At 35.0% G+C, this 18,193-nt stretch overlaps 2 protein-coding genes across 2 annotated transcripts; one reads left to right on the plus strand and one right to left on the minus strand.

Annotated features, from left to right (window-relative positions):
* Positions 1 to 8,409: 8,409 nt before the first annotated feature.
* Positions 8,410 to 14,021, plus strand: LOC115971656 (thylakoid lumenal protein TL20.3, chloroplastic). Its single transcript, XM_031091659.1, has 7 exons — positions 8,410 to 8,702; positions 8,812 to 8,994; positions 9,077 to 9,106; positions 9,978 to 10,084; positions 11,959 to 11,993; positions 12,097 to 12,225; positions 13,535 to 14,021. The coding sequence occupies exons 1-7, from the start codon at positions 8,560 to 8,562 to the stop codon at positions 13,724 to 13,726; spliced, it is 819 nt and encodes a 272-aa protein (XP_030947519.1). The 5' UTR covers positions 8,410 to 8,559; the 3' UTR covers positions 13,727 to 14,021.
* On the minus strand, positions 10,175 to 11,950 carry LOC115971655. Its single transcript, XM_031091658.1, has 2 exons — positions 11,728 to 11,950; positions 10,175 to 11,575 (listed from the first exon to the last, which is right to left on the minus strand). The coding sequence occupies exon 2, from the start codon at positions 11,511 to 11,513 to the stop codon at positions 10,539 to 10,541; it is 975 nt and encodes a 324-aa protein (XP_030947518.1). The 5' UTR covers positions 11,514 to 11,575; positions 11,728 to 11,950; the 3' UTR covers positions 10,175 to 10,538.
* Positions 14,022 to 18,193: the final 4,172 nt, after the last annotated feature.

Consider the following 18,193-nt stretch of genomic DNA (forward strand, 5'->3'; position numbering starts at 1 on the left):
TAAAGCTTTCCTCACAACTCGAGCCCATGCTGAGTAGTTCTCTCCACCAATCAAAGGTTGTGTAACTGAGTAGTTCTCTCCACCAATCAAAGGTTGTGTAACAAAAACTGTACTCGGACACTTTCTATGATGCAACAACAGGAGATCGTCCATTGGTGAATTTTGTGAAGACGAAGATGTAGCATTCTTTGATGCAGTTGCACTTTGAGTTGCAGCGGAAGCCATTGTTGTTAATGAAGGATTTTCTTAGAGAAAGGAAGTAATTTTCTCAGAGAAAATTGAGAGAAAGTATAAACCCTAGAATTTGGGATCTTGCTCTGATACCATATTAGAGAATCGGGAAAAATACTTCTCAATCTATTATTAGAAAAACCACCTATACATCTTATATATTGTACAAAGCAAAGAAAGAAAACAAAAACTAACCAACCTTTACACGTGTGAACAATAACATAACTAACTATCTCAAGTGTCATAACTAACTCACTAACTATTAAATACAAAACTATGTAGTTCTGCTCCTTAAGCTACTAGCCATTTTCCTCTATTTTCAATTCTGCAGATTCACTTGGTTTTGCTTCTGTCAAGGTGTGATTTGTTCCTTATTCCTCATGCTTGTCAATCTTCTTCTCTATACTCTGATAAAAACATCATGGTTTGGCTAGAATATTACTGTTAGCTTTTTGAATCTATTCTTCCTCTTTCATCCCATCTCAAAGAAATGGGGGCAACAAAGACCATGATTTTGGTATGCAGAGCTTGAAACGAATTGTAGAAATACTCTTGGTGAACACATTAGCTAATTGATCTATTAATAGTGACAATGTATTTGACTTAGAGATCCTTACGAAGCACACGCTCACGAATGAAGTGGAACTTGACCTTATTGTGCTTGGTTTGAGCGTGAAAAACTAGGTTGGAGGCTATTTCTAGAGCTGAGACATTGTCGCACCAGAGTTTAGGAGGAGAAGGAAGAAAAATCCCCAAATCCTTCAGGATTTGACGAAGCCAACACAGCTTAGCGGCAGTAGAGGCAAGGGCATGATATTCAAATTCTGGGAAAGATCGAGAAATAGTTGGTTGTTTCTTGGCACTCCAGGTAATGGGACTATAGCCAAGATACATCAAGAAGCCAATGGTAGAACGATGATCATAAGGATCTCTAACCTAGTGAGAATCAAAAAAGTTAAGAGAGTAAAGGGACCAGATTGAAGAAAAACCCTAAAATTAGGTGTGCCATTAATGTATCTAAGAATCCTCTTAACAACAACCAAATATACATCAGGGGAGGAGGACACAAATTGGCAGACTTGGTGGTAGATTTGCTGGGTTGGAGGTAAGCATATTGCGTTTGGTAAGTAAATCATGAGCATATTTAGATTGGTTGGGAAATAGACCCTTGGAAGTGCAGGTAATATGAATACCAAGAAAATAGTGCAAATCACCATCCTTGAGCTCAAAAGCTTGGCTAAGTTGCTTGACAAGAGAATCAAGGAAGATGGGACTATACCAATGAGCACAGTATTGTGTGTGTTTGTTTCTCCAAAAAAAAAAAAACTCTCCTATAAACCCGTCATAAATACAGCCATAAAATTCGGTGTGCATAGCTCTGAAAATATCTAATCTCTAATTGAAAGACTAAAAATATCTAAACTTCAACATAATTGTAGTGCTGAAGAGGAAGAACAAAGCTGTGGAAGAATAGCTCTTAAGCTTCTAATATTAAAAAACGGTGTTGTGTCTTTAGAATAAAGTCAATAACATAAACCATGACGTCTTGATAAAATCCTAAAGCGACTCTTAAAATGTCATCTTTTGGTTAGAATATTATCATTTTCTTTTTGAATATGTTCTTTCTCTTTTAGTATTATATCTCCCCCCCCCCCCCCCCCCCCAAAAAAAAAAAAGATAAAAGAGGAGAAACTATTAACACACACTAAAAAAAAAATCAAAAAGAATATTAAAAAAAGAAAAAAAGAAAAGACGGATCAACTAGGCCTAAAGATATACTAATTGGAGATTGGGGCCATCAGCCATGGCAAATTGTGAAAGGTTGACAAATAAATATGCCGAGTGGCCCGTTTCATCTGCCCAAGAAGAGAGCCCAATCTAGTTAGTATTACGGTAAATAATATCCGTTGTAATGGGCCTTGGTCAGCATAAGACTAATTGATGATTCATTTTTGGCGACCATTTGGGGGCAGTCTCAGTTTGTGGATTCCGTTGCTGAGTATATGGTTACTAAGCAACTAGCAGCCCGAACTGACTCAAGCTCGAGCTTGGGCCAAATATTTTCTGGCTAGTTTGAACATTTAAGGGTCATTTGGTCACGTTGTTTCAGTAACATTGTTTGTATTTTTTTGAAAGATGTGTAGATGAAAAAATATGTAAAAATACGTATAATATTTATTTAAAAATTGAAAACATGTTGTTAGACCACTATACCAAATGGGGCCTAAGTAATTTAACACCCCATTCTAAAAAAAACAAAAGTTATTTAACACCCAATAGGGTGACACTTTTTGATATTTTTAACGTAGATATTCATGGTTCAAATCTTATTTTCTCAACTATTAAATTGTTAAAAAAAAAAAAAAAAGGCAAATTACACTTTACCACCCTAAACTATATCTCAAATTACATTTTGCATCCTAAATGTATTTTGCAGTAAACTTTTCGAATGCACATTTTGCACCTTAAACTATAATCCTTATTAGACTTTGCACTCCGATGTTAAGTTTGCCATTAACTTGGATGAAAAAGTATAACATCATGTGAAATGACCCAATTACCCATCTTCTCAATTCCTTAAAAATAAAGAATAAATTACACTTTACTACCCTAAACTATACTCTTAATTACACTTTGCATCCTAAACTTTAGATTTCCATCTAAGTTAACTGCAAACTTAATATTATGATGCAAAGTATAACAAGAGTCATAGTTTAGTCTGCAAAGCGTGTATTCAAAATGTTTAGGGTGCAAAGTGTGATTTAGGATATAGTTTAAGGTAGTAATTCAAGTTTTTCCTAGGAGTATGGCTTGGGTTATATGCTTTAAAGGTTTATAGTTCTAGTGGATGGAGTTCTTCATATCAATTATCACTAATGTTGATTATATATACATACACCATAGGGGCACTTGACTTCATCTCAACTACACAGATTTTGATTTTTATCATTTCTCTTCTAAAGAAAACAATTTTAATGGATGAGAGAGATTTAAACCATGAAAACATTAGGAGTTGTTGATCAAACTAGAAGGCTGTTCACTTTTCAGTGTAAATTTGAACATTGAAAAATGTTGCTATTGATGAATTGAACAATTCGCAGTGACAGCGTCATAATTTTAGTGTAAGGAAAGATTAAAATATAAGGATGAGGAAATTAATTCTAAAAAATATAAATTACATAGAAATAAATGAACAATTAAATAGAAATTTAATTGTTATACGGCATGAGGTAAAAAAATAATCAATAATACATGAAAGATGCAACATCTTTTATAACACTATGTTCTTTCTGTTATAAATAAATAATAATAATAATAAAATAAATACACTATGTTCCAGTCGGTTAGCATATTCTTTGAAGTTTGAACCAAGTTGACGTTATATTTTGTCTTTTTTTTTTTTTTTTTCTTTTTTTGTAAAAATAATAATTAATTAGTTGACATGGTTTTTCTTTTCTTTTTTTTCTTTTTTTTTAAGAAAAACTCATCAAATTTGGTTGTTTCTGGGAAATTACATGTATGTATCCATATAATTAAAAGATAAAAACATAAATAATCAATATACATGTAGGAGCCCAAAAATGCAAAGCTCACTTAGAATGGTGAAGTCAGATTCTCCAGGCTCAGTGCAATTAATTTGTTAGAGTATGAGCTTGCAAGGTCAATTTTGATGCGTAATTATGATCCTGCTAGAGGGGTAATGGAGTTAGAGCTTTAAAGGTAATAAAAGAAACACAACGATAGAGGAATAACACTTCCTCAGGTCTGGTCGAGGAGGTAATATATATAAAAAAAGTTTCAGTGTTTAATACATAGTTTGTTCTTCAATTTTTATCCCTTTCTTTCAAGTTTTCATCCCCTTTCTTGGAGGTATTCCTTTCCTTTATATAGTCCTTAGGATTGCATCTTAGCTCTCCATTTGTATAGCCAGGTTCTTCCTTTGGATGCTTGTCCCATTAGAGCTGTGCTGGAGATGGTAAACTGTGTTGCAAGCTGTGAGGCTACTATTCAGGGGTCACTCATTCATTAATGCGGCCACCTAAGTTGGTATAGTGCATTAAATATGGAGGTGATGACTATTTTATTTAGATACTTCCTTTTTTCTTTGTTCACTTGTCCCTTCCTCCTCCCTTGGTTTCTTGTCTCATAGCACCATCAACTTGCTTGAGAATTCCCAAGGGATGCTTGCCCCTCGAGATCCTTGGGAGGTCGGCCTCTTTATCTTTCCTCCTCAGGCTTAGGCTCGCAGGTCGGGACAAGATTTGATGTGCGTGTAGCCCTTTTTTCCTCCTCGGGTCGGGCCACAGTTTCTATTCCATACTTGGTTCCTCCCCTCCCACAATATATATATATATATATATATATATATATATAAAATAACAACAAAACATAAGAAATTAATAAAAATATAATAAAATGTGATTTAAAAAAATTAAATTAAGTAAATAATTGTAAAAGTATTAAAAATAGAGAAATACTATGTTCACAATACTTTCACAACAAACTTAAGTGGTAAGTTGTTATTGGTTGTTATAGGTGGACAAAAAAGTACTCTCTTCGTTCCAATTTGTTTGTCTTGTTTGAATAGTCAAATTTTTTAAGGGAACATCAATTATTGTTTTGTCTACCTTATAAAAATATATAAGTTTATAAAATTACCTTTAAATAAATTTATCAGTTTTTTTAAAAGAGTTATTCTTAATGAGACAACTAAAAAGGTGCCCCAATTAAATTGATTTAAAAAAAATATATATATATATATATATATATTAGTTAGTTTTCTTTACAAATAGTTTTGAAAATAAAGTAAGGGTATAATAGGAATATTAGTAAACTAATAGTTTTTATTTTTAGAAACAGGACAATATTTTAGGACATCCCAAAATGGAATAGAGGACAAACAAACTGGAACGGAGATAGTAATTTAGAAGATGGATTTAAATTAGAACTAATAACAATTTATCACTTATGATTTGTTGTGAAGCTGTTGTAAATATTGTTGAGGGCCATTTGTGAGAATTCAGGTAGAAAAAAAGAAAGCCCAATAACAAGGGCAACTAAGAATTGACAAAGCAGACAGCAAAACCATTAGGCCCAAGCGGCAGGAATAATGAATCGCAGGCCCAAGAAATAAACAAATGGGTCTTGAAGAGGCAAGTGGGCTCAAAGAAGCCCGGAAAAAAAGAAATAGCATCCCATGGGCAGTGTATGAGGTAGAAAAGTGAAAAAGGGTCGCCGCAGACCCAAGGTAATGCAAACTAAGAAAGTAAGGGATTTATGGCAGGCCCATAAACCCTAAGGATGAGAATAAGGTTATTGGACCAGGGAAGCCCAAAGAAGTTAGTAAAAAGCCCATGGGAGTGTGGAATTAGCAAAAGAGCCGAGGAAACCCAAAAAAAGCAAACGGGCCAAGGATGCCCAAAGGAAAGTCAAAAGGGACATAGGAGCCCATAAATAAAAGCAAACCAGTGGCCATGCCAAGCCACTAAGAGAACGAATAAATGACTGGCTAAAAGAGGCCCAGCAGGATTAAGTTATTACAGCAAGAATAATAGTACGACATTGCAAGAAATAAAGGAAATTAAGGAATGGGCTAAAGAAATGTAAGACCCATCATTAGATAAAGCCCAGCTCTTGAATGGAGCGAGAAAACAAAGAATAGCCCACATAAGAAGTCAAAAAACACGGACGGCGAGCCTCCAGATCACGGCAGACAAATGGGCAGCAAGCAAGTTTTGGACGCATATGAAATGAAGGCACGCATAAGGCCCAGACACCACTAACCTGTACCCAGCCAATACAGAGCATGGTGAGGTCGGGGGGTCAGAGGATCAGAGGGCATGGTTTGGTGGTGGGGAGATGAGAAAATCTATTTTTATGGTTCCGGTTCAGGCCCTTTCGGGGAGGTGTCCTGCTAGGATGGCTTACTACCCAAAAGAGGCAAGTTGAGTTGGAACCATTAAGTGCATACCATGAGGGATAGGGAGAGAGAAATAACCCCGACCGTGGCAGGAAAGGGTGTCACGGCAAACTAGCAAACAAAATACACTTCCTTGTCTGGCGATGGGAGAACGATACACAGGCGGAACAGTGATGGTTGGCCAGTACACTCAGACCAGACAAAGGAAGTTAAGGGTCAAAACGGTAAAATCGGGTCACGGTAGGCACTATAAAAGGAGGGTCTTGCCATTAACAGAGGGGAGGACAATGGACTCGGAGAAGGAAATAGAAAACTTAAAAGAAAATAGAAGAGAAAACAAAGTGAGAAGAAAGAAAGAAATAGTGAGAATGCATGTACCGGTAGATTAATCCCTTCTCTCCCTCATGAAATCCGGCCCTCTGTAACAAAAAACTCGAAAACACCTACGCAGAAAACCGCTCAAGCCTATTTCCCTCAGAGTTGTTAACCTCTATGGCAGGACTCTTTCTTGAGAGATTGACTGCTTTGAGGAGGGACGTTCTCCCCTTTGTGATTCTACTCCCGCAGATTGAATTTCTGGTCGATTCCCTCTAGTATCTCGATTAACCCATGATTATAAACATTTGATTTTCTCTGTTATTCTTTTTTCTTTCTCTTCCGCAAAAAGAAAACAAATAGTATTGTTATTGTAATTGATGTTAAGGGTTATTTGGTCAATTCCTCATTAAAGTGGTTAGATATTTTCTGTTTATTTTATTATTATTATGTCTGCCTGCCACAGTTCGTCTGAAACAGTTTCGTCTGCCGTGAACACATCCCTGGCAGATTTGGCCTAGTTTGCGCACAAGTCGGACCAACTTAAGCTGAAGCTGGACCAGTCCCGACTCTCTTATCCAGAAAACTTAGGCTTAATGCAACAAGAGGCAACCCAATACCACTAGCGTAGCCCACCCCCTTACAAATATATTATGTATATATATTACTTCTCTTAAAAATATGGCAATATACCTAGCTAAAATGTTATTATTTATGTGTTATATATATATATATATATATATATGTAGGGATAAGGGCCCAAAATTGTATATTGGGTCTTGGGCTTTGGCTGAAGACGTTGATTGGTCCGAAAATGAATAAATGATAGTGAGAGTGTTAAGTTCAGAGTCCCCTAAGTAACATGCAAGTGGAAAGGTTGGGAAATGTGGTTTGAGGAGGAATATCTCTTCGGATAAGCCAAGTACAGATCGAATGCATATCCTATCACCTAAAGTGACCTTCCAGGAAACTCCTCTGTTGGGGGCATGCGTTACAAACATACTGGAAGAATGGGAGTTAGGAAATATCTAAGATAAAGCTGCTGCCATTGCATTGAATACACTGCAGCTAACTTTCTAGTCGCATTTATGTGGAGAAGACTACTGAACAGTGCTGCATTGACTATCCCAATTCATAGAGCGCTAGAAAGGATGTCCGATGGGACAAGCACTCGAGTAGTGGCTTAGATGATCAACAAGTGTAGGATCAAGATTGTCAAAAGGGAACTATATAATGTAAAAGACCCTCCATAGAGAAGGGATCAGAAATTTGTAAAAGGAAGCACTGTAACAACTTAAACTAGATCTGTAATCTTTTTCAATCAATATAGACTGGAACAGACCTCCTCGGATTGGGGCTAAGGACAAATTTACTTAGAGAGCTTTATTCCATCTTTGTTTAATTATCTTTTGAAATCCATCCTAACTATTAAGTCATTTAGTCATTTATTAGAGCCTAGTTTTCAAACACACTTTCTACAAATTCATCGTACTGAGCCTATTGGACTTGGATCCAATCACACTTTGGGCCAAGGATCAAATCCAGTCCTTATAATATATATATATATATATAACACATAAATAAAATAGACTTAGGCCCCAATTGTTTTGACTTTTGACAAAATAAATTTTATGGAAAATGTCTTCCTCATTTTCAAATATTTTGGGTAGCTTAAAAACTAGGTTAAATCGAAATCATTATGCATTGTCGAGGACAAACACCCTTTTTGATTTTGAGGCTGAAATGTTTTCAATGAGATAAGTGTTGGAAAATATTTTCTAGCATATTTTTAGGAACACAGCTAAACATAAAAATATATACAGATTTCTCTTAAAATGTTTTTAGTTAAAAATATTTTACAGAGGATAAAAAGATTTCGCATGACATCTTAAGTACTTTAAGGACCAACAAGTGGCATAACAACAACCAAAATCCAAAGGAACATGTGTGCTCATCTCAACCAATCCTCTGCTTGCAAAACAACTGGTTGCAGGGAAAGGAACATCTCACATGTGAGTTAATCCAAAACCAATTATCACACGCCCTTTACATCACTCTGTCTTGCATCTTTTGCAGAACATAAGAAAACCGTAATGGCATTCTCTATCTCCCCATTATCCATAAAATCCCTTAGCATTTCATCATCAGATTCAAAGGTTGCAAATTCCCAGCAGTCCCTCTCAAAGCCTTTTGCCATAGTCAGTCAGATAGACCCAAAGAAAAAAGACTTTTCACGGTAAGTACATATATTCTAGGTTCTAGCATAAGTTACTATTCTCAACATATAGATAATAGTTCATAGCTTACTGAATTTTGCTTGAAAAGAAGAATTGTTCTGAAACTAGGTACTCGATTGCCAACCCAGAATCAAAGAAATGGAGGAAAGTTGTTTCCACTGCACTGGCAGCTGCAATTATTACCTTCAGCTCCAACATGTCTGCTCTTGCTGATCTCAACAAGTTTGAGGCAGCTACTCGTGGTGAGTTTGGGATAGGCTCAGCAGCTCAATTTGGTTCTGCGGACCTCAGGTATAATTAGTTCAAGATGACGGTATATTTGTCAAAAATTTTGGGTTCTGAAAGTAGTAAAATTTTTCAATTTGTTATGCAGGAAAGCTGTACATGTGAACGAAAATTTCAGGTGATTTTCTATCTCTGCTACATTATTATTGAACGATATAGTCCATCATCTATAAAAAGAAGTTACAAGATGATTATCAAATTCTTCATTGTTTTGGTGCTTCATGAAACAAAAGCCCCAACTTTAAAATAGTGTAAGACGCAATTAGCTAAGTAATTTATAGGACAAATTACATATACCACCCAAATTGTATACCTTAAAATATGGAGCTAACCCGTGGTTTCACTAATATTGCTTTATGAGGCATATCCACTCATTTTTACGGAATTTGATAATGTGGCAAATGCCAATAACACATTGAGAAATAATTTAATAAAATCACTGTTTTACCTGAAAGATTACTCTTTGTGAATAGACACAAACCCAAATGAGGATTGAAGGAGAAAGTTAGAGAGAGGACTAGAAAAAGGATAAAACGATCTTTTTCTTCAATTCTTTCTCCATGGATGTTGGCATTTGCCACATCATCATATGCCGTTGGCGGCTTTCATTCTCCCTTAAGCTAAAGAAGCTTTACTAATAGAAAAGGGCTTAAGGTATATGATGCTAAAGCTCTTTGAATGCTGCACGAAGTTTAATCTACCCTAATTTAAAATTGTAATATTCTTATTGCACCTTTGATTTGAAAAGAAATTGTTGGAAAGAAAAGTAGATATTACAACATCCATGCCTCTGTTACATGATTTTTTTTTTCTCTTCCTGTCATTCAATTATTATAACAGACTTGAAAAAACAACTAAACAAGAAGTGAGAATTTCTAAATTTGTGCTGTGTGGTCAGTTTGGTAGCAAACACAGAAATTTCTTGATTCGATTTCCTTAGTGCAAACATGTGGTTATAAACTTATAATCAATCTATATGACTGATACAGAAGAGCCAATTTCACAGCTGCTGATATGAGGGAATCTGATTTTAGTGGTTCCACATTCAATGGTGCATACCTTGAGAAAGCAGTTGCATACAAGGCAAATTTTACAGGTAATCTTGTTGCCATCTCAACAATTTATATTATGAAATGGCAGACAAAATATTTACATGAAACAGCGGAGCCATGTACTAGAAACTGAGTTTCCAAAATCACGAAAGTAACTTCTTTTGATAACAGATGATAGACAACATATACACGAAATAATAGAGCCATGCAACTAGAAGCTGAGTTTTAACATCACAAAAGTAACTTCTTTTGATAGCAGGTGATAGACAACATATACATGAAACAAAAGAGCCATGCAACTAGAAGCTAAGTTTTAAGATCACAAAAGTAACTTCTTTTGATTGTAGAAAAATCATCTTGTAATACTTCTACATCAAGAATTCTCATTCTATCTCTCACCCTAAAATGATATTAAATCCATCTAGAACAGGAAGTTACTGCTTGTTTCCTACACTTTTAGTTGTACCACCGGTTTTGAAGGTTCTATTCCTGTTGCCTCTAGTTGAAGGTTCTCTTCCTTTTGCCTCCATTCCTCCATGGACATTTTGGTGCAGCCATCAAAGCCTGCACTACTATCCTGGGCCCTGGAAGTAGCAAACCAGCAGAAACATTTTCTTGCAATTTACCTATTCTACCATTCCCTAAAGATTTATCCTTCATGTCAATCACATTAGAATATGCAGATTCTTTGGACTTTTGCTTAGAATGGTGCAGATTGGACTTGAAAGTGCTTAAAACACAATCTTCCTCCTCAACGCTTCTCATGACCCTTTTCTGTACATTTTGCACATATGAACTCTTGTTACCCGAATTATTGCTTCCAGAAGCATCAATGGCCACTATCGCACAATCTTCCTTTCTAATAATTTGTGAAGATTTCAATCCAGAATCTAAAGGGTAGCTTCGAAATTTAGCTCTTTTCCGAGGTGGATATAATTTGCACAAGGACTCTTCCTCATCTTCCTTTGACAATTTAGTATTCTCATGGCCTAAAGTATCAGTGGCATTTGGCAATCCAACTCCCACAGAGTCAACTGTTGTTAACCCATCCTCTTCCTTACTAATTGGTAGAGTATTAGTTCCACAACCCAGAGGGAATCTTCGAATTGCTGAGGTTTTTCGCCGAGGTGGGTATGATATACTCAAAGTCTTTTCCACATCTTTCTTTGACAATGTAGTGGTTCCATGCTTTAAGATATAAATGGCTTTTGGCAACCCAACTCTCTCAGGTTCCACAATTCTTGACCCTTCCTTCTCATGAGAACTAGTCAACATAACAGGCTTGTTGGGTTCTTTTTCTACATCATGAAGTGTGCATAGCATCAATGATTTCTCTGAATCTTGCAACACTTTAGGGACAACTTTACTAGATGGACCACATCCCTTAGGAAAATCACGGTAAATCATGACCTTCCTCAGCTTATACTTGATTGGGACACTAGGAGAAGAAGCACTACTTGTTTTTGAAACCATTCTTGAATATCAAAAACCCCAAATGCCAATGTATTCACTGCTTTTTTTTTCCAGATTCAATTCTTGTAAAAAAGAAAAAAAAAAAAATCACAAAAACAAACTGATTTTATCAACAAATCATGCTCCATTTGGAAAACAGGAGAGTAAAAATAAAGATCAACAAAGAAAAAGAATGAAAATTGATAATGACAGATTTTCTTTTTAATATACTGACCTGCATCGATTTTCCCTCTGTGTTTTATAGCTCCTTTTTTTAGGGTTTTGTTTTTCTGTCAGAGGCCGAGTAGGATTAGTGTTTAAAGAATATATTTATAGCTTAGAGGCCTAATTTTAAGCTCTAATTGTCATGGGTCGGGTCCAGGCTGAGATGAAGTAGTTATAGGACTCATATGGGCCGGGTTGGACTGGGCCAACAAATGGACTTATCGTTTTTTTTTTTTTTCAGGTGCGGATTTGAGTGACACGCTGATGGACCGCATGGTAAAAAAAAACTATGAGACTAGTTTTGGAAAATGTGTGTTATATTCTGATTGATTAAAAAATTGTGAGGAATTATAAATGCAATCTTTGAATTTTTATATAGGTGTTAAATGAAGCTAATCTGACAAATGCCGTGCTGGCTAGAACGGTTCTGACCCGCAGTGACCTTGGGGGTGCCCTCATTGAAGGTGCTGATTTTAGTGATGCTGTTTTGGACCTTCCACAAAAGCAGGTATATATTGTTTACAATAGGCTTACTTTTGTTTCTATTTGTATCATTATTGTTAGAATTGTTATTTAGAATGGAACAAGTCTTTTTTTTTTTTTTTTTCTTTTTTTGGATTTTAAAATTTTAAATGATGTGACATAAATAGATAAATGAGATAATTTCAAATAGAGAATATCCTTTTTGGTTGAGATTAGTTGACGAACTTTAGGATGTTAGTATTTTCTCAAAAAAAAAAAAAAAAAAACTTTAGGATGTTAGTAGTTGCACTATATAAGTAAAATTACAATTACTTTCCTTGCTTTATAAGTAATGAGCCTACATACAATAAGCTTATGCCTCTTGGCCATAATTTCTCTAACAATTATATATATATATAGTTCCAATACGCCATTCTTTTTAAGTTAGTTCTTCATGAGTATCCATCAATACCTATTATCTCTTTGAGGTCCAAACTTCCATTATGTGCTTTGCAAAATTGGGAGGCACATCACACACTAGATGGTAAATGAGCCTTAAAAACATCCTTTATCATGTACTTGCAAAACCATTGAGGCATGTCCTACCTGAACAATAAGCATGCTAAATGTTCAGGTAAGCATATTTGATATTAAGCATTAGCTGTCTTTAGTCTTGAAAAGTTACATAACGATTCTGTCAGTGTCATTGACTAGCTAGTATCAAGAAGAATAGCTCAAATGACTCCGTGACAGTGATTTGTAGCTTCTTTGGCAGCCAGCTGGGTAAAAAATGCTATATTTGCTGATCCTTAGCATTTTAAGTTTTTTGGATAGACATTCATCTTCCAGCATAAATATTCAAACTTTTCTCGAGCTAGGAGGTTTTGCCTTCCTCTACTAGGTAAGGCTTAAAGTTTTATTATGCTCAGTACTCGGTAGGCATATACAGTATAAAGTTTAGCACTCCCAAGTATTTGATGAAATGTCAAACACACTATATGGGTTGATGAAAGAGCTCACTCTCATGTTTTCAAGAGAGTAGTTGTAGGATACTTGTACTTGGAAAACAAATTGAAGCTTATATTTTTGGATTGCTATATCTCTTCCCATTTTGTTGTTGGATGAATCTAACTATTATTTAGACAAACTCTGTCTTGTTATATGATTGCTTTGGATTATTCTTTTTTTTTTTTTTTAAAGACCAGAAGTGAGAGAAAATGTTTGTTTTTGTTAGAAAATAATGGTTAAGTGATTATGTAACAGATGATCTTTTGTCATATACTTGAGTATTTCCTATATGCAATGATTACTCACTTCATTCAACATTTTATTAATCTTTGGGTTTGTTTATGTAGGCTCTTTGCAAGTATGCAAGTGGCACAAATCCTGTTACGGGGGTTAGCACCAGAGTAAGCTTAGGTTGTGGGAACAGTCGACGCAATGCTTACGGTACCCCATCTTCTCCTCTATTAAGTGCTCCACCAGAGAAGTTGCTCAATAAGGATGGTTTTTGTGATGAAGCCACTGGTCTTTGTGATGCAAAATAATGTCAAGATACAGTCGTTAGAGGGAATGACATTCATTTAGCTGAACAAAGATCCATGTGGGATACTAAAATAACAAAAAAAAAATCAGTACAGAATTAAACTTCTTAATTCCATAACTTTGTAAAACATATGGAACAAGATGGTGAATTCATTTGTATGAATTTTTGAAAAATTATGTTTAAAACAGTTTTGTCTAATTGCTCCATAATTGCCATACTTTGTATGTGCTAATGCCATCTTTGTTCTGTAAAGTGAGAAACGATGAAAAACAAAGTGCAAGTTCACATTGTTGATAGGGTGTAAACATTTCTTGACTATTTCCTTTTGGCTGAACATATACAGTCTTGATCACACTATGTTGTAGGTAGTCTAGCTATTATCCAATCATATTGCCAAATTTTCATATTTAAACTGTAGTTTTTGATAGACTTTGGTGTTGGTGGTTAACATATATCAGGGTTGGTCATAGAACCAGTAAACTGAACTTTCAAAAATACCATGTTTTGGATAGACTTTGATGTTGGTAGTAAATTATACTATGTTGAAACTAAGAAATCCCTATCTAATGCTCCCTACATGTATGCTAATAGGTTAGTAATATAACTACCTGAAGATCTTACCTTCTGTTTAGATGGTACTTTTGGATTCTGAGATAGGAACAAGTAGGATGTACGTTTAATATCAAGGTGTTCGGCTATTAGAGAATGACACCTAGACGATGTGAGTATGTAGATTGATAGAGAATATTACTAGAGGCTTTCAAGTTGATGTAGAAAATGTGGGGATTTTGAAATAATTAGGAGTGATGTTCTGTAATATATCATATATGTTGCAAATAAATATAGTCTTAAATTACTATTTTGCATATCAGCCAAAAAGAAATTAGTATTGTGCATGGAGGGAATAAACTTCATATATAGTACTTCCGGAAGGATCCATATCTTATAAAAAATGATTTGCTTAAGCTTTATACAAGGATAAATGGCTATAATGAAATAAAAGCAAGTCTCCAAACTCCTGAAACTTGTATGATTCATTGGACTTCCTATAATTTATCAGAAAAGGGCTTTCTCCTCTAGGCACCAACCGATTTTCTTAGCGTCTGATCCCTGCTTTCACGCACCACAAATAGCAACCCTCAAGTCTCATCATCACATCCCCTGCTTCAGAAGAGTGAATAGATTATGTTATAACACTTTTCTTTTTGTGATAAATATTATACTACTTCAACTTTGTTAGATAGAGATATAAAGGCTCAAGCCTCGAGTTTTCCGTAATTAGTTTAGATTTGAATTAGGACCTATTTTTATACAAGCAGCATAATTTTAATTCTACTTGTATTAAACTTACCTTTAGTGCACGTAAAATAACCACAATGTTAATTTATGGCTAGCCTAACATTACTCTCTCTCTCTCTCTCTCTCTCTCTCTCTCTCTCTCTCTATATATATATATATATATATATATATTCTAATTGTAATACACTATAAAAGACAGTTTGGAGTAATGTCTCACAAATTTCCATTTATTAGTCGAACTATTGATAGTTCCACAAAGTTGTCTAATTCATTCATACCCCTCACTGTGACACTATCTTTAACCAATGTATTCCACCTTCCGAAATGGTATCCTCAATAGATGTCTTCCGAAATGGATGTGCTCTATTACGATCGTCAATGTTATTGTCCTTCGTCCACCATTCATTGTTTTGTCGCTACTAATAGTTTCTATCTTGCATCATTGAGTCACTGCTCCTCTATTGTTTTGCCCCAAGCAATCGATGTACCCATTCTCCAACCATAGTAGTTATCTACTGGTCACAAGTGTAATTGTTCTCCAGCCATAGTTACTATCTTCCAGCTTTCATCTGTCATTGACCATTGTGTGTTCCACTTTACATCATGTCAATTCTTTCTACATTTGATTTGGTCCTTCATGTTTAACCTTTCCTTCACAATTTATCATTCCAAATTGAAGGCTACTTCAAGGTTCCGCCTTAAAGTTTGAGAGAAGATGTTAGAGATTCAAGGCCTAGGGCTTGAGCTTGTTGTAACTATTTAGATTCAATGTACTAGGACCTACTTGTAGTGCAAGTAATCATATTCTTATAGCCTTAGTTAGTCTCTCTCTATTTATGCCCCCAATGAATGCATGATATTACATGATTCGAGATAGTAATACATGTAGCCACTAAAAGCTTGTCGCTTTAAAACTAAATCGTTAAGCTGAACTACATTAATTTCTACATACTTACATTTTCTCCTTGTATCATTTATAATCTCAACAAACAATTCTAATAAACTATCTGTCTGAGTTATATCTCACCAATTCTAACAAACTTATCTACGGGAGCTATCATTTCTGTGGGAGATATACTCATGAATTTCCCACTATCTCCAGCCTACAAAGTTGAACAAGGATTTTTTGGTCTTCCCCACCAAGACCACTACAATGACTAAAGCTAAAAAGGCAAATATGACATCCATGTGCAGCATCTAGCAAGTAAATTATTGATGTGCAGTTCTGCATGCGATTTATTGGACCTTTATGCATCCTTAAATTGTTCCTTCTTATATAGGGAAATTCTTAGCTAGTCCAGGACTACAAGGTCAACTTGCTGACCTTATAGTCCTGGTCAATAAGCTGATGCAACGGTAGAAAAAATAGACTACGTCATCCTAATTGCCACATCAGCACAATAACCATTGATAATCCTAACGTCTATTAACCTATAAAATGGTGAAAGCAAATTCAAAAAAATTCAAAATTTTAGAATGTAATTGGTGGGTCAGATTTGGGTTTAAATATAAATTTCAAAATCCTCTCTCTTCATTTCTCCCTTTTCTCTTCTCTTCAGCTCTCTCTCTCTCTCTCTCTCTCTCTCTCTCCATTTTCTCTTCTGTTCTGCTTTACCTCCACCAAATTTGAAAATCTCTATTTCTTCTAACACAACTTTATCTATTTCTTTCATTGCTTTTTTTTTTTTTATTCTTTTTTTAAATCTGATTCATTTATTGTTGAATGTTTTTGAGATTTTTATAATGGGTATGAAGCCCAGTACCAGTAGAGTGTGCGTGTGTGTCAATGGCCAAGGACTGGCTGGTGGAGATTTTGTTAGGTTGTGTCCTCTGATGCCAATGTTTGGTTGTTGGGTTTATCGGTTCCTTGTGTTATGTTTTTGTTTTCATTTCATGAGTTTAACAATTTGGTTTGAGTTTAAGATTACAGAAAACAACGTAGGGAAGCTTAGAAACACATGAATTTAACAATTTTGTTTGGTTTTCTAAACTTCACCTGTTACCTGGTTTGAGTTTAATATAATCCCTTTTGTATTGTCATTTGGGATTGGTAGTAGTTCCTTATTTTTTTTAATTTTAATTTATTTTGGAAATGCACAAAAATTGTTTGTGAAAATAAGTAAATAACTGTTAGAAAATTTGAAGCTTAATGCTAAGCCATTTTATATGCAAGATTTACAGTTTTCAAGGAGATTCATCAAGTTGATAAATCTTAAACTACAAAAGAGATCTACATATATCAAAGAGATCTACAAAGCAAATTCTAACCAAACGTAAAAGCTACAAAAGCTATAGCACTACCAAAGAAATCTCGCAAATTCTAGCCAAATGCAAAAGCTACAAAAGCTACAGCACTACTGAAAAACTCTCACAAATATGAATGCTGCAACTCACATATATCAAAGAATCAAACCACAACACCTCTCTAATTTTATTAACCACAGCCCAAAGAGAGAGGTAGAGCCTCTTTTACAAGTTGAATTTGCTATGACACTGCTTATTCAGGAATTGTAAAATCTCAAAGCTTTTAAAGATGAAGAAAACTAAATAGAACTTAGTTTTCTTATTGACGCGTAAAAGTGATTACAAGCAACTAAGAATAGATATAAAAAATCTAATCCCTTATATACAAAATCTGGAAAAGAAATAAGCAAAACTAACTAACTAACTTCCTTGATTAAGCGGGAAAACTATTTTAATCTAACCACTAATTACAAGCTAACACGTGGACCTAATTCAAAACAGACATTAGAACTAATCTGTCTATGCGTTTCGCTAAAACAATTACTAGAGAGATTGCAAAACACAGTTGTGTCACTAAGTGTCAGGTCCTCATTTACACAAAATGACCTCGTTTCTTCTTCAGTCTCACTCAGTCTTCTTTTGCGTTTTGTACTGTGGACCTGTATCTTCATTTCAACAGTAGTTAATATGCCAAAGTTGGTTTCCAAATTTTTTTGAGTCTTCTTTTGCACACACACCTCTCCAAGCAAAAAATAGAAGTCGACTAGATCCAATAGAGATACACGTAGCTTTAAACCAATGGTCTTTCATGCTTACAAATCATATCAGGATTAGCATTCACAACAACTGCCCTCCCAAGTATGGAATGTGATCCAACAGTATCTACATAAAAAAATAAAAAAATAAAAAAAAAGGGTTAAGAAAA

Source organism: Quercus lobata, chromosome 12, assembly GCF_001633185.2.
Source record: "Quercus lobata isolate SW786 chromosome 12, ValleyOak3.0 Primary Assembly, whole genome shotgun sequence".
Classification (NCBI taxonomy): domain Eukaryota; kingdom Viridiplantae; phylum Streptophyta; class Magnoliopsida; order Fagales; family Fagaceae; genus Quercus; species Quercus lobata.